The sequence below is a fragment of the Lepisosteus platostomus genome, chromosome 6, assembly GCF_059453375.1.
Source record: "Lepisosteus platostomus isolate fLepPlt1 chromosome 6, fLepPlt1.hap1, whole genome shotgun sequence".
In the NCBI taxonomy this organism is placed as follows: Eukaryota; Metazoa; Chordata; class Actinopteri; order Semionotiformes; family Lepisosteidae; genus Lepisosteus; species Lepisosteus platostomus.
This window is the reverse complement of record NC_142616.1, coordinates 51,482,318-51,504,865: the sequence shown is the minus strand read 5'-3', so window position 1 is coordinate 51,504,865 and position 22,548 is coordinate 51,482,318. Positions and strand designations below refer to the sequence as shown.

The 22,548-nt window shown below is 36.4% G+C and overlaps 1 protein-coding gene across 1 annotated transcript in view; it reads left to right on the top strand.

Moving 5' to 3' along the window:
- The window catches only part of suclg2 (succinate-CoA ligase GDP-forming subunit beta), a 116,583-nt gene extending 114,190 nt beyond the window's left edge, over window positions 1-2,393 (top strand). Inside the window, exon 11 of the mRNA XM_088636278.1 lies at window positions 625-2,393. Within this exon, the coding sequence (XP_088492404.1) occupies window positions 625-740 (116 nt within the window). The 3' untranslated portion in view covers window positions 741-2,393. The remainder of the gene's footprint in view (window positions 1-624) is intronic.
- The last annotated feature ends 20,155 nt before the right edge of the window (window positions 2,394-22,548 follow it).

Sequence of the window (22,548 nt, the reverse complement as noted above, 5' to 3'; positions counted from 1 at the left end):
TCCCATTACATTTCTGTGCAACGACAGAAAAATCCATATTCTGATTTTTTTTCTTTCTCTTAACCCTAAACAAGCATGCAGATTACCAGTCTAAACTAGAAAGCAGGACTTATCTCAAAAGCAGAAAAATTATGATCAAAGTGTCTTTGTTCTGTTTTGGCTGCCATCTTGCCAACACCTGACAGTTGACATGGGCGTTACAAAAAACTGGGGTTTTGGTGCTACCATCTCTTCCTTGTAGTCTTGCTCTGTGAATGGAGTCAAATAAAAATAACATGAAAATAATAATTATTTAAAATAGCATGAGCCATTTCTTGAACACCCTATATTTGTAACATTTATGAGACTCGTATGTCAAGTTGTTGAACGAAAATAATAGATTTGAATAAGATTTTTATTTTTATAAACAATAAAAAACAGCAATCAGAAGCCGGAACAAAACAAACCCTCCTACTTTTCTCTCATCCACACCTACAGTGGATACCCATTCCTAAAGAGGAAAGAAAAAAAACATATTTTGTGTTGCGAAGAGACCTTCAGATATGTTGTGATTGTCCTTTTGAATTTTAGTTGTGTTCATTCAGTACTTTGCCCATAACTGAAGGTTTCTGTTTTGGTTTGTAGGAACCAATGTCCAGGAGGCCAAACGCATCCTGAGTGAGAGTGGGCTGCCCATCACCTCCGCCAATGACCTGGACGATGCTGCACAGAAGGCCGTAGCCAGCATCGCCAAGAAATAACCAGTCTCTCCATTTTTTCTGATACACTCAGTGACCTCAATGGAAATGCCACTGGCAGCATTTTGCATAAAATTAATTAAAGAACTCATTATTTTCTCACGTTGATTCCTTAATAAGAGCAGTGCTAAATGCATACTTAATGAGTAGGTCTGCTTTGTGTTTTTCTGGGGGGAAAAATTGGTTTCTAAATCATTAGTTAAGCTGCAAATATTGGAATCATTCCTTTTATTAAAGTCAGCAAAAAAAAACCCTCCAGTTGTTCAAATGGAATAAGCGAACCAGACAGCAGTCGGCAAGTTGTAAGAAGACGTAATATCATCATAGAAAACTGAAGAACAGTTAAATATAGTCATATCATTGTGCTTTTTAACCCCAAGTTAAATAAAAAATTAAACAATACTTGTTTCCCTTTTAAGTACTATGCATCACTGTGAACAGTTTCTATGTTTTCTAATTTCTAAAGGTTTATAATCTTTAACAAAAGATTTTCTGTAGATGTTTTTCTATTAATTCAGAGCCAGTGTTTGGTTAAATTAAGTGTTATGTACATTTTATATATATAATCTTAAAGCCTACTCAGACTTGCTACTCCTTGTGGTGGTAACCTGTAAAGTAGATTTGATTGCCTTAATGTGAAAAAGGCACCAATTCCATTCTGAATTTCACCAATTAATGCCTTAATGTGTGATCCTCAAAGTTAGTGTTCACAATATTTCTAGAACTAGATGATGCATCTTGATCATAGAACGTTCCCTTCAAATCTTAAGGTAAAGTGATCAAGTTTTACCTTTAAATTAGAGGCATTTTAGAATTCTGGTCTTATTTTTCTCTTAATAAAATGCAGTTTTCATTTATAACATCCCATATCATTGTAAACCTATTTCTAGGTTTGTGCCATTTTAATGCTTTCTTTTAGACTGTATTCATCTTAAAGAATGTTTTTTGAACCAAATGCCAGATTTACAGTATCTTGGTCATATTCTAGAGGTTACTTTCAACAACAGTCTAATCCATGCTGACAATTTTGTCTGATTTACTTGTAAATGTACTTTTTTGTAGTCTATATCACTTACAGAGCAACATTTAATCCTCCTCTACCCCCTGTCTCAAATAAAAGAAATGAATATTTCAAAAACCTGTCTGGAAAAACTTAAATGAGATAGGCTTGTGTTATTTTGTAGTGTGGATGCTTCAGTGGGCTTTCTTCAATGGCTTTTCATTTATGTTGGCCAGTGTGTTTTCAGCAATTCAATCAGAATTCTGTTTCCCTGTTTATTTCAAGGGGGGACATTTAATGTTCTGCCTGTGTACTGAACAAGGGGAGTATTTTTGCAGAGTGGAACAAAAACAAATTGTCCTGTGGAAAAGAAACTAAGGCCTTAAGGCATACCTTTTTATTAACACTTATTTTTAAATTCCCTGGTTGATTTTGAAGAAAATATAAATATTCTTAAAAAGAAGTACATTCATCACCTCTGCACAGCTTGATAATTTTTTACATGTGCTTCACACATTGAATCTGGTTACTGCACCAGCAAGTTTCAAAATGTGCTGCTCTGATGCTTTGTTGTAAGGAATGTTATCTATCTTGCCTTTAATAAAACATGTTTTAGTAATTCATTTTGGTTGGAATAAACATTTCATATCCCTTTTGATGTGTGTTTCTGTTTGTACAATATGTATGTCCACACTTCTGTGTTAATGTATTTTTTAGGTTTAGCTGTTTTTGTTTATATTTAATGTACTGTACGAGACTTTAGCATACTGTACATGTTTATAGGGTGTTTGTTGAGGCTGTTTCATTTGTTCTCATTGCATTCCCTTTTGAATGAGGTAAGTTCTGTTTTGAATCAAATGAATTCTTTACAGCTGGAAATAATACAGAAAGCTTACATAATTTCTTATGCTGCTGCAATCAAATGCCTTTTCTTCTGCAGCATCCAGACAGTTTATTCTGTACTGTAATAATTTAGTATAGGATGATCTAGGGTAACTGCATTTTCTGGGGAGGGAAGATTTAAAACATTCATAAAGACTTTTTTTCCGATTGTGATCTCTTTAACCTTCAGTGTCTCAATAAATTATTTGCACATTTATTCATTTTAGTTGTTGCATATTATGCACCATGTTATCTTATGGAAAATACCTAGAAAAGTACTGCAGAGAATTATATGTACAATGTAACATATAGCCTACATGTATGCTAAGCCGAAAGCCGTGATTTAATTTTTCATACTGTACATAAATGGATAAGTAATCAAGCATTTAAATAATTGTGTATAGACCTAGCTTATTTTTTAAAAACTTAATATTAACATTTTTGTTTTAATGACCAAATATTGTGTTAATGTTTCATTGCATTCTTTCAAAAGAAAAAAAAATGGCACTAGATATACAGTATTTTAGTACTATCCTCTGTAGGAAGGAGGTAAGGGATCTTCCCAAGTGTCTAAGAATAATGTATTTTCCCATCAAGGTTAAATTGAGAGACAGGATGGAATGGCTTCCTAGCAAGCCTTACAGTCTTCATAACTCAAAAAATGTGCTTAGTGATGTGTGATGATCTGATTGAGTATGGCCAAAAAGACACTATATTCTTTTCTTGTGGCAAAGACTTTACTGTGTATTAAGTGTGAAATTCTACATGTAATAAATGAAGGTGATTTCAGGGCATCTATCGTGTGATTGATTTCATCATTTACGGACTGTGATTGAAGATGAAGAGCCAAGACGAGCAATCTATGGACTAGACCAGATACTGAATATTGCCCCAAAGAGAGGAACGGGGTGGGAAAGTAGGAACAGAAGGAGGACAGAAAGAAGCAGACAGAGTTGTTAATTTGGCAAATTTATTAAGCATCACAAGAAGAGAGGCCCCACTGGACTCCCGCAATCCTTCAGAAGCACAGTACCCAAACTGACTTTTACAGGTTTGCATGCAAAAATAGTCTGTTGTCAGAAAGCTGACATTTTGATAAATTATCTGTTACAGAATCTGAGAGAGGAGACCTCAGAAGGATCAAGTGAAGGGAGCTCAGTGTCGTTCACCAGAGAATATAAGAAAGGGGAAGAGGAGAATTTGATACTCGTGGTACAAGCATTTGGTTGACATCTATACGAAAGAATCAAGAACACTTCTAGAAAACTAATGTTGCAAGTGCTCTAATGATCTTGCATTTGTCAACAGACAATATTGTCCTTCTTTTTTGTTTGAGGGCTAGATAACAATGCTTGTAATATGTCTTCTTTATTAGCAAAGGGAATGTATCCTCTTCTCTCTCCAGCGATTTCTTGTAAAAAAAAAAATCAAGGTAAGGTATTCCTGTGCTCGGCAGCAGTGCAACAGCCACTTAAATAAGACAAATGCTTAAATAATTGGTTATTTCATGGTCTTTGAGCACTGTTTTCCTATAAGCAAAATGACCATTAGAGTGCTAGGGTTTATAGGTCATTAATATACAGTTTTGCACTGAGTTGTTTTATTTGGATTTATTTTGCTTTTAGAACAGCAAGGATTAAGTAGAGGTCATTTAAAATTAATGCAAATGTTATTGCTTTAAATCATCGCACTGGTAACATACACTATAGATGAGGCAATACCATACATTTACAGTATGTGTAGATTATATATTGTCCTCTTTTTTTCATTTCTAATGTTAACTTTCGGGTGTGAAGGATTGTTCACAACTACAGTATATTATTAAAAGTATTTTGCAGTCACAGAGATGTTCTGATAGATGATGTTATGAGCTTAATCGTATATGGAGCAACCTTTTTGACTTTCGTACTATTGAAATGTTTTTTTTTTCTAATTGAAATATGTGTTCTAATGATAAAGAGAATGATTTCGAACTACAGGAGTTGTTATTGTGAAATCCTTGGCTCTGGCTTTTTTCTCTGTTTTTTTGTCGGTTAATGGGGTCATGTTGGTTGGGGTGGCAAAAGTGCTTATTTATTGTGTAATTTACGGGTCACAAGAAATATATTAGTTCATAAAATAGCAATACTGTTGTAAATTGGATGTAGTGGTTGTGTTTTTCAGGGACTTTTCTCTAGCAACATTTACAAGTTTCTGCTTTCTAGAGTTATAGCAAATGCTGTGGGCAGCTGGGTATTTTATTGACCAGTTCCTTTAGTAACTACTAATCTGGGCTGTGTTGTCCTGTGGCAATGAACTTTCCTCTCGCAGACCTTGAATGTCATTGGACTTTGCGTAATATTGCGTCGATAGGTGTGCACCTGAAAGAAATGGCCTTTCTCCTCATTTCACTTCAGCAGAGCTATGATTTCATTTTAAAACAAACTTTTTCATTATTTTTCTGTTTAGAATGACAAAATCTCTGTAAAATGCTTAGTTATCCACACATTGCCGTTTGGGTCATTATTTCAGGCTTCACATTCTGAGCCTGCATATGGGTATTTTCACTGATAAAAAAATTCCATTTCCCTTCCCAAGAACTGTAACCAGTGTGCCAGATTACGTGTAATTGAAGGACTTAAAAATCAATTTAAATTACCTTCAGTGCCTTCTTAACAAGAAATTGAACTGAGAAGTATTGGATTAAAAGTAGTTTAATAATTGGAAGTGGTTGACACTTCTCTAAGCATTGTTCTCTGCTAATATTTTTCTTCTTCAAGGACCATATATACAATTTATTTGGTCTTATACTATTCCATGTGAGTGATAAAAGGAATCATTTGTTAATCAATAGTAATCTCAACAAGTGAATTGGAAAGAAGTCACAGTGCATAGCCCCTTATAGTGGTTATATTAAGAAAGTCTTCTTTCATAGAAATTCTGTGTTTTGTCTAAGTAAGTTTAATGGCTCTTCCACTGGCACTCTGAAAAAAGAATATAGAAGAATAAATCAAATGGTGTTAAAAGTTTCATGTGTTTCCTTGCTAACTTCAATCAGTTTTGATATAGCAGTTTATTAGAATTCTACTTTAATTTTACCAGAATTCTCTGTGCATTACATCAATTGTATGGTTTCTTACAGTAACCTCTTTAAGTTTTTTTTGCTTATCTTTTATAATAAAACATCATGTAAGGTTCGATACTGTAGCTCCCAAGACCATTGAAAGTCTATTTGCGTTCTGACCTCTTTCATGTTCAGATTGTAAGTAATGCACATTGGCGTTTAAAAACATCAGGGTCTGAAGACTTAATGCCTTCCAGTCAAATACTGTACTGCTTTTCAATTGAGAATATTAGAGTTTTTAAAAAGTTTCATGTCCGAGGCATCTCAGATAGCAAGAGTGATTATGACAGGTAAAGTTTAAATCATCCACATGCTCTTTTAAACGTCTACTGTGCTTGAAATACTGTACTTCAGTCATCTTTGCTATGGGTACTTCAGTACATACAGTAGCATCATTGTGTGTTTTACATACAGTACCTCTTCATTTTGTTTCCTGGAAATTGAAGATAACTGAACAATGCACTTATTAATATGTTATTTGTTCTATATGACTTTGATTATCAACTAATGATGAATTCTGTCGCTATGTGTTTTTAGATAAAGGGAAATGATCAAATTAAATGTTTTCTTTATTAAAAATGATTTTCCAGCTTGTTACCAGAAGGTTCAAAATGTCATTAGTTTTGAAAGGAAATAGTTTATTTCCCTCTGTGTGCTGTAAAGCAATGTGTTTCTATTCTAAATGAGTAGAAAAGGGATATGGGTAGCAACAGAAGGCCCCACGGAGCCCTATCATTCCATGACTTGCTAGCTGTCATTGTCAGACGTTTTCACACCTGGCTCTCCACATCTGAACTAGAAAAACAGATGCCGACAGGAGAGAAGCTTAAATAGATTCACACTGAACCAAGGTCATGAAATGAGCAGTTCTACAGAGCTAGGAGGAACTCCATGCGTATTATCATCTACCATGGGCTCCTAAGAAAAGGCAATAACATTTGTAATATCTAGTTCAAGAGCTTCAGACAGAAGTACAGGAAAGAGGAAAAACGTAACAGTTCTGCAGGTACAGTATTTGCTTGTTGTGGGCAGTGATAATATTACCGTATAAATTATTTGATTTCTCAAAGCGCACAAGTTGCAAGGGAAAATATTACATTTGCTTTAATAAACTGCCTGGTTACTCGCTGCCCTAGGAGATGGAGGTTTCTAAGAAAAAGGCTGGCATTAAGTTTCTTTATATTATGCTTCCTGCTATCAGTCTTTCTACTTGTATGACTGTTCTAATTCGAACATCTAATTTAAAATAAACATATTTGTGGCCTGTCATTAAAGTGATATTTTCTGAGTTTTCTGGGAAAGTGGAATCCATGCTGTCCAAAATAAAAAAAATACTTTCTTTATACTTTACCAGTTTATAGTTTAACTTGATAGTTTTTTAAAGTTTAAGAAGGGGGATTCTAAAGTCTCTTAGGAACATTTGACAATTCTACATTTTACCACTTTATTAATTCAGATGTGTCTAGATGTGTATAGGCACATCATTCATCATAAGAGAGACCAGTGATATACTAGTTACCAGAGTAGCTGTATATATTTACCAGCAATGACATTTCAGAAACTGCATGGTTTTAAGCAGCTTCTGACATGTCAATGTTTCAATTGACATGGAAGTTATGATACTAAGTTCTTTTTAGAGTAGCCATGAATTTCTAAATAGCAGTTCTAAGTGGCTTTCTTTACACTGATCCAGGATCAGTCAACCAGTTGGATGAAGGTCAAATTGTATAGTTTACTGTAGTTTGTCAGATTTGTTTATGGATTCTTGCTTTTCTGATTGAAGAAAGATGCATCAATTTGTTTCACATGTTTTGGTGCTTTGCTTTTTACTCTCACAAACAATGAAATGCCAAAGTTGTTTTCATTATTACAAACTTTATACAGTGATGTGTATTATTGTGCCTCTCCTCTGTTGCAATTAAGTTAAAAGAGGTATCCAGAGACAGAACTTTTATAAAGCAAAAATATACTGATGGTTGGCACTAATTAAAAACTCATTTTATGTGACCTTTTAAAGCCTTTCTAATTAAAACTGAAACACAAGTAAACATTATCTTGTTTAAAGTTGTCAGATAATTAGATGTTGCCACTTCCTGGAGGATTTAACTCAGCAGGTGTACTAGGGACAAGTTAATATAGATTAAAATAATTTGAAAAGCTCCAGTGAATTTTGTAGATTTAAACAAGTCAAACTGAAAATCTGGAGAGGCAAAGTACACATTAATTATGAAAACAATTATAAGAACTTTTGTCCTGGTTAAAACAGCTGCATGATCTCAATGATAGTTAGGTTTTAAGCAGTTGTAAGCAGAATGGCATGTTATTCCCTGATATTCCCCAAACTTTGTTCATGCCTGCCATTTCTGACATTTCAAACTTTTATGCATCATGTTATTCTAAACCCTTCAAATGGCCTCCTGGCCAGCTCAACCACTAAACACTACCACTAATCACCCTACTGCATCTGAGCAGTGATCACAAGTTCGAGCATGGATCTTGTCACCTTTGACTATGATTCCTGAACTGAGGGCAGGGCGGGATAATTTGACCAGGGCTCTCTCAGCTTTGCAGGGCCACATGTGGCCTCCAGGGCACTTACATGTTTGCTGTCCTGTTGGCTAGGCGCCTCTCTTCCAATCGGTGCTGAATCCCCTGTGCTGGGCTATGCGGCCTTCTAAAAGACAAGAAGGTGGGAGGGCTGGAGTACTCCGCCTCCACTTCCTCATTCTCCCCCGTGTGCGGTCACAGTGTTCATAGCTGTGAGTCAAGATGTGAACTTGGTTATTCTAAATTGGGTCGGCAGAACAGAAATAATTGGCCGTTCTAAATTTATCCAATAAAAAAAAACTTTCACTGACTACTCCAAAGGTTTTCTTTAAACCTTTTCAATGCACAAGAGCTATTGCCATTTCATGTTGAGACTGAAACAAGTCTTCTTTGCTGTGGCAGGTGTTACCTGTTTGAGTGATAACTGCCTCCTTTTCCCAGGTGGAAATGCATTATGTACTGTATAATAAAAATCAACATTGCAGTTCCCTCATGCATACAGTATGTGCCTTACATACACACCTGAATAACATGACTTAATAAAACCATTTCAGAGACCTACTGTTAATGACTTCTGCCAGCCACCTCTGAGTTCATTTTTGCTGCTCGAGGAAACTGATCTGTCACACTTGTAAGAAGGGAAAGTTTAAATGCCTGATGAATAACCTGCTAGGACACTTAAAGGCCTCATTCACAAAAGGTATTGTATATGTGGCAAAGTGCATTTTATTCATAGGCTTATCATTGGCTAAAGTTTACCATGCATTCAAATCTTTAATGAGGCCTTTGGATTATTGCAGCATTTAGGTTCTCAGTAGAAAACGTAATTAGAGACTCTGCTTAAAGCGGTTATCTGTTGATATTTGAATTGCATTCACAACCATTTAAGTAATGGTTGAAGACTTTTTTCTATCACTAAAAACAAAAAGACATAAGGGACTCCAAAATGGCTCATCAGGTAAAAGCCTCCAGTCAGAGTGTTTGGTAGGGTCTAAAGCTTTGAGGCTGCCAGTTTAAAACCAGGCTGTGCCACTAGCCAGATGTGACTGGCAGCTCCAGATAAAACTGCTTATCAGACAACACCTCCTGTTGCAAAGCAGAGTGGCACATATTGGTTATCTTTTGCCCAGCAAAAACACTCTTCCTGCATTCAGGACTCACAGTGAGAAGAAGTGGTTGGCTTTGTGATATACACATTTCACAGGAACTGTATGTGCTATACTGATGTAATCAGGGCTGGTGTGGGGGTGTACCAGTGAGGCACATTGGTAATTGTCATGTTTCCAAATTGAATTGCCTAAAAGGAGAAAAAAATAACTAGGAAATGTCTGTGCACCTATCTGTGACATATATAAGTACAGTATACAGTATTATACATAAATTCACCCTCGTAGCTTTTCTTGGATTTCTGTTTCATTTTACATCAACATACCCTGTTCTCTTGTGATGAAAATAAGCCTCTGATTATTTTCAGCACAAGAAAACAGGTCACAAAATGTGCTCAGGATTGTAGAATATACAGTATATAACTTGAATTCCTGCAGAAAGTGAAATTAATGCATGAAACATGGAAGCTATTTTCCCTTAAGGGACAAATGTGGTGAAGTAGCCTTTATAAAGTGTAAAATGAAAAAAAATACCATCCAAACTGCTAGATGCCAGCTGTCTAAGATTTAATTTTTTGGTTTTCTTTCTGTCTCCAGGAACTGAAAGTGTACTGTGTGGAATGTAATGCCATTTGATTGAAAACATAACACGTTTAAAGACTTCAAATTTCAATTATAGAAGCTTGACTACAAAGAATTGTTTTACAGTTGTCTGTCCAGGAAGTACGTTTTTAATTTAGAATGCATGACATTGTGTAGGAACAGGGGGATTTTTATTTTTGTTGGAGAACCTATGTCAATGAAGTTCACATAAAATGAATTTGAAATGTGTGTTTCTCCAGTATGTGGTACCATACATGCACGGTAAGATATATGAAAATAGGGAGGAAACAAATAGCTTGCTACCACTGCATTTTACCTTTCTAGGTAAAAAATGCACGTTTTCTTCCTTATCATCAATATTTATCTTCGTTCTAGGTTCTAGAGGCAGATCCTTGAAAAATGCCTGTTTGTGAGTCAGACAGGCTGCTAGTGGAGTGAGAGAATGCAATATTAATAAAGGTTAAATCAGTGCAGGATAAGTAGAACTGAAATACACTGGAACACACATGCAGTCCTGTCTTCTGGGAATTCTGCTTGGGGGAGCAAAGTGATGCACTAAAATATACTGTACCTTAGTCTAGTTTATTTCTGTATTATAATTGTATTTACTTCCTTGGGCCATAATCATTAAACATCCCAGTAACAAAGGTTCAGCATTTAAACTGTAATTGATAGTAAATGTGTTCTAAATTAGGTATGATACTTTATTCTGATTGCAAGAAATGAGCCAATTGCAGATGCTATGTTAGCTGAGCCAATGGGAATGTAATTAAAGCTCTTTAGTCAATGTGGGAAACTCTAAATGAGAGAGGAGAATTAAATAAGAAATGGACCGTCACTCCTACTGGTTAACATAAAATGTTATGAGGAAGCATTATTTGTACTTGAAATAACTTTGTAATGGTACAGGAGTACCTACAGTAGGAATTGGAAATTCTAATGAAGGTATATTACAGAAGAATTTAGGATCTATGCTACATACAATGTATGCAGTTAACTGAGGATGTGTTGTATAAACTTGTAATGACAAAATACAAATCTCTCAGTGTTGTGTAAGATTGTAAGAAAAACACAGAAAGAATAAACCCTACCTTTGTCTCCACTCAGCTAATTGCAGCAATCATTTTGATCAGCCCAATGAGTGCAGGTTATACTGGCTGAGCCATTCAGGAGGCCCAAGGTGTTTGTTCCACATGTATTTTTGATAAAGACTGAAGGCTAGTCAGTGCGTGGATTATGGTGAGAGACAATGACTGATAAAGTATGGTTTATCGTTGAAGAAGTTCAAAGAAAGACAGATGAGGGGAAACTGTGTGGCTTTTTGAAGTGAAAAAGTTTAGAGCATGACATACCCTGAGCAAAGTACAAAGGGTTAAAAGTGCTCTAGCCCAAGTCACAATGTATTCTATATCAGCAATTAGCAGTCAAAAATATTTTTAATCAGAGTTCTTTGTTGCTCCTTTGAGCAAAATGTCCTAAGCAGTAATCACTTTCTCCCTTTTGTTAATGGATTTTGACTTTTCCAGCCGATGCAATTATACCCAACATAGAGGTGGGTAGTCATTCCTTGACATTTAGTGACACATGAAAGTCCAGTATTTCTGAAGCTTGTTCATTCCACCATTTCTAATCTGGATAATATTGTCCCCCTGTGAGGTATTTTCCATTCTGTTTGATTGCTCTGGGGGAGCCGGCTGTAAAATTAGAGCAGGGCTTGCCAAGTCAAGAGGGCAAGAGTCCAGCAGGTTTAAATCACCTCAAGATGGGGATTGCATTAACTCAATTAGGGCTTAATTGGACCAGTTAACCCTCCTGCACGGGCATGAGACTGATTATGAATTGTGGAGCCCTGCAACCTACTGGACTCTTGCTTTTGAGGGGAGGACTTGGGGAGCCCTGCATGAGTATCTTCTGATACTCTTTAAACCCAAATCAAAAGGGAAAAAAGATTATTCAGGAAAACTACCATCACGAATACCACAGTTAATGATTATCAATTTCTTTGAACCAATTTAGGGTGTCTTAGGACTATCTGTTTATTCATCTATTTTTACTGCTGGTCATTCAATACAATCATAGTATTATTAAGGACAAATCTCTGCAATACTGATATGGTAAACTGATATGGTGACTTTCGGTCGTGAGGACAACAGTCACCCAAATACTTGTGAAGTTCCATGTTTAAGATGATGATGTGATCTCTAACCTGCCCAATCTTTCTTAGACTCTTTTAAAAGTCTGTTTGTGTAGGAATGAAGGTGACCTTGCAGAGATAATAGCAATTATGTGAATGAATGTAGATTTCTGTCATTTTTTTTCTGTCTGTGGTCTCACAAGCTGCATTCTTTTGGCATCACTTATAAGTGGTGAATGCAGGAAACCTGCATGTGTCAAATACTATTGACATCAAATACCTTTCACCCAGTTCCAAGCCTCCCAGCATCTTTAATCTCTTCACCCAGGAAAGTGGCTTGTCACAGATGATTTTTTCCAATGTGATAAAGTGCAGTTATAATGAGACTATGAAGCCCAAGTATTCAGCTCGCAACTAGTTATCCTGCTGTTTTAATTCCAGGCATGAGCTTGAATATCAATTAGTATTTTTCTAAAAAAATAAATAAATATATGAATGATTGCTGAAAAGTTCTATATCCAATTTACTTCTAACAGGCAAAGAGTTTCAATTTGATGCTTTGTCTGGTTTTTCCAGTGCCTGAATTAGACTTGTGTCCCTAATAAAGTGTGTCCCAACACTGACAGATCGCAACCCCAGAGGAACCCAAAGAAAAGTGTTATCAGTTGAAAGTGGTAGAAAGAGAACAATATAAATCCAGAGTCTGAATGATGAAAATGTACCCAAGGCTTTAAGAATTCACTGTGTTTTGGTATGTGAAATGACAGGTGTCACTTCTTTTGAAACACAAATAGCAGATTTGATTTTTCAGTTATTTTCCTCGATGTACACTCAAAGAAAATAAATGGGTTTGTATTCTTCACACTTTATTTAGAAGTAGTTTTACAACTGGCAAGTCAATTTATTGTTTTAAGCCTAAAGTCTCCAGGGTTCTTTTCTTTTGTACAGATCATTTAAAAGCATAAGCATTTGGTAAAACCTGCTAATTTTATTTCTGCCAAATGTAGTCTAGTATCTAGTAATGGTTGTAACCTTGAATGATTCGGTCTGTGAGACACGTTTTATGTTTACTTGCTCTTGCTGGTTCACAGATTCTGTCCTATTAACAAGTGAGAAATACTGAATCTGTACTGATAGTATTCTGAAATTTCTGAAATTTCTGACATTTCTGTGTTGTAGTTCCTTTCCTCAAAACAAAAGCGGTTTCTCTGATACTTCCTTCAAAATGAGTTTGTCTTTTGTTTTAGACACAGGAATGAAGCAGAGACAGATTGTTATGTTGAAATAAATTGTGTCTTTCTGAGGTATGCACTACACACAAAAAGCCTGCATGTTGTCACTATCAATGTCATTTTGGCTTATTCTCAGCGAAGGCTCAAGATCAGCTATAATACTGATGCTCAGATTCTTAAAAGAGGGCCACCCCACTTCCATAATATATTTCTAAGCACCTACAGTTGTAAATTTCTCCATTACCTGGGTCAAGCAAGGGCAATCAGTGCTAAATAAGTGTGTCTAACCTCTTGAAAGAGAAGATTTAAGAAAGAATATCTTCCAGCTGAAATATCTGTCACAGCTTTGATTGTATTTCATAAAGCACATTCGCACAATGTGCGCCATCTAAAAGAACAATTTTCTGCTCATATTGACTACATGAGACATTGAGAAATTAATGAAAAAGCAGCGCCTGTCTAGTGGGAAGGAACCAGCATTTTACTTCTGCATATATCCCCACAGGTCAGCTTCAAAACAGCGCAGGTCAAAATCTCATCTAGTCACCAAGATTAAAAACTAATTTCTCCGAAATACTTCCTTTATTGAAGCTTTTTCATGCAAATAAATAGCTGTGAGGCTCATCCTCCACGGCTTTATTTGTTGTGCATGCCATGAATGTGAAGAGGGCATTTTGTTCTACTTTCTAATTACATGTATTATAAGGAGAAATCCAATCCTGGCATACGTATCATTAGAAACAGGCTTTAAATCGCTCTCTCTATCGGATAGACTGTCATGGTGGCTCATCACAGTGTTGACAGTTTAATTTTTCAGGTTTCTGCAAGATTAAGTGATGTGATAGATGCTTCTTTCAGATGCAAAGATGAAAAAAATTGACAACAGCCTTTCTCTTACCTCATCTTCTTCCTCTCAACTGGACAGCAAGCAATAAAAACAGCATACTTCTAATTAAAAATGATAATAATATATATATACTGTGAGGAATTAAAAAAGAAACAAATATAATTACATGTGTAATGCCTTTCGGTGTATATTGATTGAAAAATCTAACAATTGGTTGCTCAGACCTAGTTTTTTTAATAGAGTTGTAGCCTGCTGTATTATTTATAAAAAGAAAAACCAGAGACAAGAGTGATTAGTCTCCTTATGGTGGTCTTAATTCTCCACAGATATAAAATTATGCTCTAATAAATTTTAATTTTAATAGAAATGCTCTGGGAATGGTCTGTGCGCATTATTTTTTATAACAAAGCTAATCATCTAACCGCTTATGTGCAGATAAAATCTGGACCGTGAACTGCATCTCATGTCTTTTAACAAGATGCCTCCTTCTGATGTAAATGGACATCTGTTCAAAGCCTTGTCTGAATGATGTTACCATAAGTGATCAACCTCCTGACTTTAAAAAGTGTATTAAGATGCTTAGTTAAGCCCTCATAGCTAATTTCATATGTCACACTTTTGTCAAAATAAAGTCACATTATTACAGCCCGCCAGAATTTATAAGTCAATCGATCATTTATTTATCAATTACAGTGTGTGTGATTTGAGTAACATTGTTTGTTAAAGCCAGGGCCAAAGTGACTGTTTCTTCTGTCAGTGTTGATGAGGGATTAATTGTTCCTATAATGTAATTCCTGGGACCTCGAGCCTGAGTCATGTTACTAGCTGATTGTGAGCATGGTTCCCCAAGCAAGAGTGCAACCTGTTGACATACAATGCTGTTGGTGAGGGACCCATCTCTCCTCCCATCAGCACTAAACGGGGATACTGTACAGTGCCTTGCGAAAGTATTCGGCCCCCTTGAACTTTTCAACCTTTTGCCACATTTCAGGCTTCAAACATAAAGATATAATTTTTTTATTTTATGTGAAGAATCACCAACAAGTGGGACACAATTGTGAAGTGGAACGAAATCTATTGGATTTTTGAAACTTTTTTAACTAATAAAAAAATGAAAAGTGGGGCGTGCAAAATTATTCGGCCCCCTTGCGTTAATACTTTGTAGAGCCACCTTTTGCTGCGATTACAGCTGCAAGTCGCTTGGGGTATGTCTCTATCAGTTTTGCACATCGAGAGACTGAAATTCTTGCCCATTCTTCCTTGCAAAACAGCTCGAGCTCAGTGAGGTTGGATGGAGAGCGTTTGTGAACAGCAGTTTTCAGCTCTTTCCACAGATTCTCGATTGGATTCAGGTCTGGACTTTGACTTGGCCATTCAAACACCTGGATACGTTTATTTGTGAACCATTCCTTTGTAGATTTTGCTGTATGTTTGGGATCATTGTCTTGTTGGAAGATAAATCTCCGTCCCAGTTTCAGGTCTTTTGCAGACTCCAACAGGTTTTCATCCAGAATGGTCCTGTATTTGGCTGCATCCATCTTCCCCTCAATTTAAACCATCTTCCCTGTCCCTGCTGAAGAAAAGCAGGCCCAAACCATGATGCTGCCACCACCATGTTTGACAGTGGGGATGGTGTGTTGAGGGTGATGAGCTGTGTTGCTTTTACGCCAAACATATCGTTTTGCATTGTGGCCAAAAAGTTCGATTTTGGTTTCATCTGACCAGAGCACCTTCTTCCACATGTTTGGGGTGTCTCCCAGGTGGCTTGTGGCAAACTTTAGACGAGACTTTTTATGGATATCTTTGAGAAATGGCTTTCTTCTTGCCACTCTTCCATAAAGGCCAGATTTGTGCAGTGTAAGACTGATTGTTGTCCTATGGACAACTTACTCTCCCACCTCAGCTGTAGTTCTCTGCAGTTCATCCAGAGTGATCATGGGCCTCTTGGCTGCATCTCTGATCAGTCTTCTCCTTGTCTGAGCTGAAAGTTTAGAGGGACGGCCAGGTCTTGGTAGATTTGCAGTGGTCTGATACTCCTTCCATTTCAAGATGATCGCTTGCACAGTGCTCCTTGGGATGTTTGAAGCTTGGGAAATCTTTTTGTATCCAAATCCGGCTTTAAACTTCTCCACAACAGTATTACGGACCTGCCTGGTGTGTTCCTTGGTCTTCATGATGCTCTCTGCGCTTTCAACAGAACCTTGAGACTATCACAGAGCAGGTGCATTTATACAGAGACTTGATTACACACAGGTGGATTCTATTTATCACCATCAGTCATTTAGGACAACATTGGATCATTCAGAGATCCTCGCTGAACTTCTGGAGTGAGTTTGCTGCACTGAAAGTAAAGGGGCCGAATAATTTTGCACGCCCCACTTTTCATTTTTTTATTAGTTAAAAAAGTTTCAAAAATCCAATAGATTTCGTTCCACTTCACAATTGTGTCCCACTTGTTGGTGATTCTTCACATAAAATAAAAAATTTATATCTTTATGTTTGAAGCCTGAAATGTGGCAAAAGGTTGAAAAGTTCAAGGGGGCCGAATACTTTCGCAAGGCACTGTATGTGGTGTTTGATGTGCTACAAGACAAGAGACTCAAATTCGGGCGGGAAGGAATTTCTGCATCTTTCTGCATTTCCTCATTCTCCCCTGTGTGTGGTCAGGGAGGTCGTAACCTGCAAGCCAAAATGTGAAATACACACAACTGGCGAATTTCAAATTGGAAGAGTATGGCAAGAATAATTGGTGATTTAAAATTTTAAAATGTACAGTAGGTCTTCAGACACTTACAGTACATTTGCACATTTGGTCAGAAGAGAACTCGAGATTGCAAAGAACAGCAAACAGTGCAACTGATGTAGAAAGTGCACTGAATAGTTTTAGGAAAGACATCAAATGTACTGTATATCATGCAAATTACTATTTTCCTCTTAACTATCCAACCTGAGAAGGTTAGCCAGCGTGAGCTGTTCTGAATACGCCAGCACCCTATTGCATAATTATTGTGTGTGACGAGGAAAATAGACAGTAACCCTTATAGGAAGTGAGTCCACCTGCAGCGAGAACTGCATTAATGCAACTTCAGTAGATGCTCACAGAGATACTGGAATATTCAACTAGCATCAGTTGGTGCAGATCTGCATATCTGATGAGCATCGTACTGTACATGCAGATCTGAATGTCAAATGGCACTTCCCGTTGGAGTTTTTTTTGCCGGCAACAGCAGCCCTGGCTAATGTCCCATTTCAGACACTGTGAATTCAGACATCCTGTAAAGAGGCTGTCTGAATTACTAAATTATCCAGAGCTGCTGTTGCCTTCAACAATGTGATAGAGGCACAAGCACCAACATTAATTTGTGCAGGGTTACTTACTGTACTTCAGAATTTTTCTGTAAGACAGGAAAAAGTCTGGTATGCTACTACTTTACAGTCCATAGAAATCATGGGATATACTGTACTGTGTACTGGGTTATTCTGATTAAACTGAATATGATAGCCTACATTTATAGAATGCATATGGAACTCATATTCAGTTTAATTTGGGTATTGGTTTACATTTTATTTCTGAAAAGCACATTCAATAATCTAGAAGTTGTAAGAATTTATTAAATCTCTTTTTTTTTATATGTAGAAGGAGTGTTTGGAACAATGTTTTCCGATAGCCTAAACAAAGGCTTCCAGAGGTATCACTATTCCTGACAATGACTTAAACCTTTAATTAACACATAAAGTGTGATTTCACAGATGGATCCTTCTGCTCACTGCCTCCACCTTCAGCATGGGTCACTGAGCAGCAATAGGCATGCTAATGACTTTGTTTCTCACTTCAGGGGAAAGAAATACTTTCTTAATCAATATGTGAAAATCAAAGCTAGTAATAGATAGTCACTTTGATTTTCTATAGAATTTGTCTGGTTCTTGAATGTGTCTTAATTGGTTTGACAAAAAAACATGGTAACTTTTGGGGAAGAAGCTACACTGCATTTGCCTTCAGTTCCATAGAAGATCCCTTTGAACCCTACCATGCACACAAGTGTAGCAGGAAAGAAATGCAATGTAATATAGTACTTAATTTTTAATGATTTTGCGAATCATTAAAACTAGCAGGCTGTGTTTTTAATGAGGATGGCTGAATTCAAGATAAGAAGGGGATTGATATTCACATAGAGCTGTTTTCTCATTAACCTTAAATTATTTGAGCTAATGCAGTTCAAACTTTAGTTTATGAAAGGGCGCTTGATTTCTTTTTAAGAAAAATCCTTTCATGTTAGCCAGCGTATCTATGGGTCATCGCTGCTTTTAAATTGTTGTACATTTCTTTTATTTTTGTTTGTTTTTTCTACCTCGCTTTTAAATAAATGAAATTATTCTCTCAGGGCACAGGAGACACACAGACACCTAAACTTTAAAGCAGGACTTTATTTATAAACACATTCATTCCACAATGTTAGAGGAGCCTGGCACTGACATGGTGTTATTATATGACTGCAGGAAATTTGCTCAGCATGTTCTCTTTGCTGTCTCCAGCAATCCAAATTCAAATATTCTGTCTGACAGCAATTAGTGTGGCTGAGTCATGCTGCTAATGATTTCAAAACTAATCATTACAAATAAAAATAATACTAAACATCTCTGAGGTTTTACTTGCAAAGCAATGAAAAGTTTATATCAACACGTGTTTATAATTACCAGCTTTTATTTACATCTGAAATATCTCAAATGTACAGTACGGGTTATGTGACTCATAGCTAAGGTGACTTATAGAAAATATTATTACCTGCTGATAAGGAGACACATTTTACTGTCACTATTTTTAAAACTGCATTCTGTAATTCAAGTTTGAAAGACAGAAAAATATGTAAAATGTTCTCTCAAAAACAACAAACTACATCTATACACAAACCCATCATATTGCAAGCCAAAAATGTTATCTGCAAAAATATTTAAATCAAATTATATTATTCAGGTTTAACATATACTGTATATAGAGAAATGCAATAACAGAATATGAATAATTGATTCCAGGACAAAAGAAGAAATTAGAGAGAAATAAATTATTTGGCTACTGAGTTAAACACTTCATATACTGTATGTATGATATTTAGTTCAGGTGGGTAGCTGCGTCAGCATGCATAGGCTGCAAAGGAACAAGTAATAGGTTTATTCCATGCTGAAAAAAAGAAGAAAGAGAACACAACGTTTCAGCCGTGGAGCCTTCTTCAGGTGTGAGAGAGACAGGGCAGTAGGCAAAGGTAAAGTAGCGGGAGAACAAAGGTTGGGAGGGAGGAGGAGTGAGAGGCGGGAGCAGGGGGCAGAAAGAGAGGCCAATCAAGAGGTGTGAAGTCAGAATGGGTGCAGAGAGGTGTGAAATCAAACTTCCAATGAATGGAGAAAATTTAAAAGATTTTCTCTGTCTGTCGTTAAGAGAAGGAAGAACGTGTGATCCTAGCTGCAGAATAATTTTAGTTTCGGTGGTCTTTCTGATGTATGATATTTAGATACATTCTCAGTGTTGTAGATGCTAGGACTGGTCATTCATCCCCATTGACTTCAATCTGTCTAGGAAATGTTTCAGCGTTCATACCTACAGTATGCTTAAACTCACATCAAACGTAATGGCTTCTATAAGGGATTTTATTTAAAAAATATTGTGTATGATTTTTTTTTACTTTAAATACAAGTTTCTGATACTGTATACCTCTCTTCTCAGTTCATTACCAATGATCCCAACTGCAATCCATCTTTTATTTGCTCTCTGCAGCACAGGAACACAAGCATCTGGTTGTTTCAGATGAGACTCCTTTATTGTGACAACATCTATTTTTTCCTTCACAACAAAACTAGTTTTCACATCTGTAAGAATATTGTAACTGGCGTATTTTCCTGGACAAAATAATAACATTGTTTATGAGTATATAATTAATGGCCAAATTCAAGAATCCAGTTTCAAAGAGCAAAGAATTATGTCTTGAATGGATAATGTATCTACTGTACAATGGCTTCTAATCCAGAATAACAGCAACAGAAAAGATATCTACAAGCACACTCCATAAAATGGCACAAGCTATAGCAAAAACGGGACACCCTCACCAACAAATAAGGAGAAATGTACCCACCCCTCAGTCTCCTCCCCTTGTCCAAATTTGCCTCTTATGCCGTCACGACATGAATTCAAAATTCCAGTACTCCCCCTACATTGATCAGCAATCCCTGTATTAATGAAAAAAATAATAAAAGACAACAAATATTCCATAATTAATGCATACCGTATGTATATGTGCAACCAAATATTGTCTTAACTAGTTGAACACACATAGAGATCAAGAAACCTACAAGAAATCTCAGATGAGAAATCTACATTTGATATCACATTCATGCACAATGCAATAAAGAATGTCTGCAAAAGAATGTTAGTATCCTAGTAAAAATTATAAAATTCAAATATACAATTCTGTCCATGACATCAAAATAGATGAGGGGAAGAAAAAATTAAGAAACAGGGAGATTAGAAACCAAATCACCTTCCCATCACACTATTCATGTGACCTTCTATTCAGGTTTTTCTGTTCTTTTTCTCACAAGGACATAGACATTAGCGCATATAGTTGTAAGAGCATTTAGAAGTGAAATTGTTTTGTGTTCTTCCCTAGAATACTGATCCTTGGTCTTTCAAAAGAGTAAAGGATATACTGTAAATTGCCAAAGGCAAGCAAAAAACTGGCTGTAAAAACCCCAAGGTATTTTCATGAACAACAAGGTGACCCAATGGCATTGTCTTAACTTACAGAGCCATTTTATTTTTAAATGCATTGTACACACAAAAATGACTTACCTCAACGTTTTGTTACAGTTCACCACAATAATTCCTCTAACAGTGCAAGAATTTATTTGTGATAGACCCAACCTAAGAAAGCTCTGAACACATTAAAAACTCACAACAGACTTAAAAAGTATGAGGTCTTTACTGCCGAGAATCCCAACACACCCTCTGCTAGCTACAAACAACTCAGCCCAAAACTTAGCTTCCAACCACACAGTGACACACCTTTGTATTGAATTCTATGTGACAATGTACATGATAATTAACCAATTATACCATTCTTGATCACTGCAAGTGAACTATATCTGTGAATTTAACATGTGCTTATTCCGTGATTTGATCTGGCAGATGGAGTCTTGAAACAGGTTGTGAAGTGCAACTTTCCAATTAGCTGTGTAGCAGACTAGGATCATGAGATGCCTCCAGCTAGTGAGTGATCCTCTCCCTCCCTCCTCCCCGAGTGCTGTCTACCTAGCATCCATGCCTTAGCATGGTCTTGTTTTTGCGTTGTACTGAACGCTCCTGGTTCTGTGTCAACGGAGTGGTGAATGACAGGCAATGGAGACGGCTTTAAAGGCTCACTGACAGTTTTATTGCCCTTTTCAGTAGGGCAAACTGATCAAGGAGCAGGCAAAACATCTGGGATGGTAGAAAAAGAAAGTGCAGACGTGGACGCAGAGGATTAGTGTTGTTTATTTTAGCTGATTACTATAAGTTTGTGATTACTGTTATTTTGATTAGTATAAAGCCAAATCATTAATATTTTAATTATAATAAAAGGGAGGGATACTTGTCTTTTTAACATGCTTACTATACATTGTAGTACATTATGTGATGGTAAGTCCAAGGTGAACTTGGTTATATATGAATTTAGCTTTTTGCAGCCAGTCTCTGCACTGATGTCGAGATGCTACTGTGCAAGTCTTTGAAGTGACCTCATCAGTGACCTCTAATGGCAGCCCCACTGTAATTCAGCTCTTTAAAGGCCTGGCCAGTAAAGGAAATATGTTTGGGAAATATGGAACAATCCTTGCTCTCTTCCCAGATATTTGTCATCTTTGGATTCTGGGAAATGGAGATGACCATGTTAAACTGTGAATAATTAATCCTCATCGTCACACATCCTCATATTGTTTTTTTTTTTATATGGTTGTGTAAGTTGTCTTGAAAAGTAATTCAGCACAAATGATTCAAAACTCAGTCGGATGACATCAAAGAAAGAATGCTGTGGTGATTTTATATTAAGAATCAATATATAAATGAATAATGAAAAGAGTATACAAATACTGGACTGCTTTGTGTTTTACTTAGTGAGACACCACAAGTAACCCCTGTGTCAAAGCTAAATAAATAAGCCTACATTTGTTACATTTGAGACATTTGTTACTCCAGAATATTCAGAAATATTCATAATTCAGCAGCATTTTTATTTTGTGTCACATGGTTCAATATTCTGGAACAAATAAAGGACATAAACTATGACTGTGACTACTACCCTGAAGTTTTAGTTTTGCTGAGTGGGGAATTATGG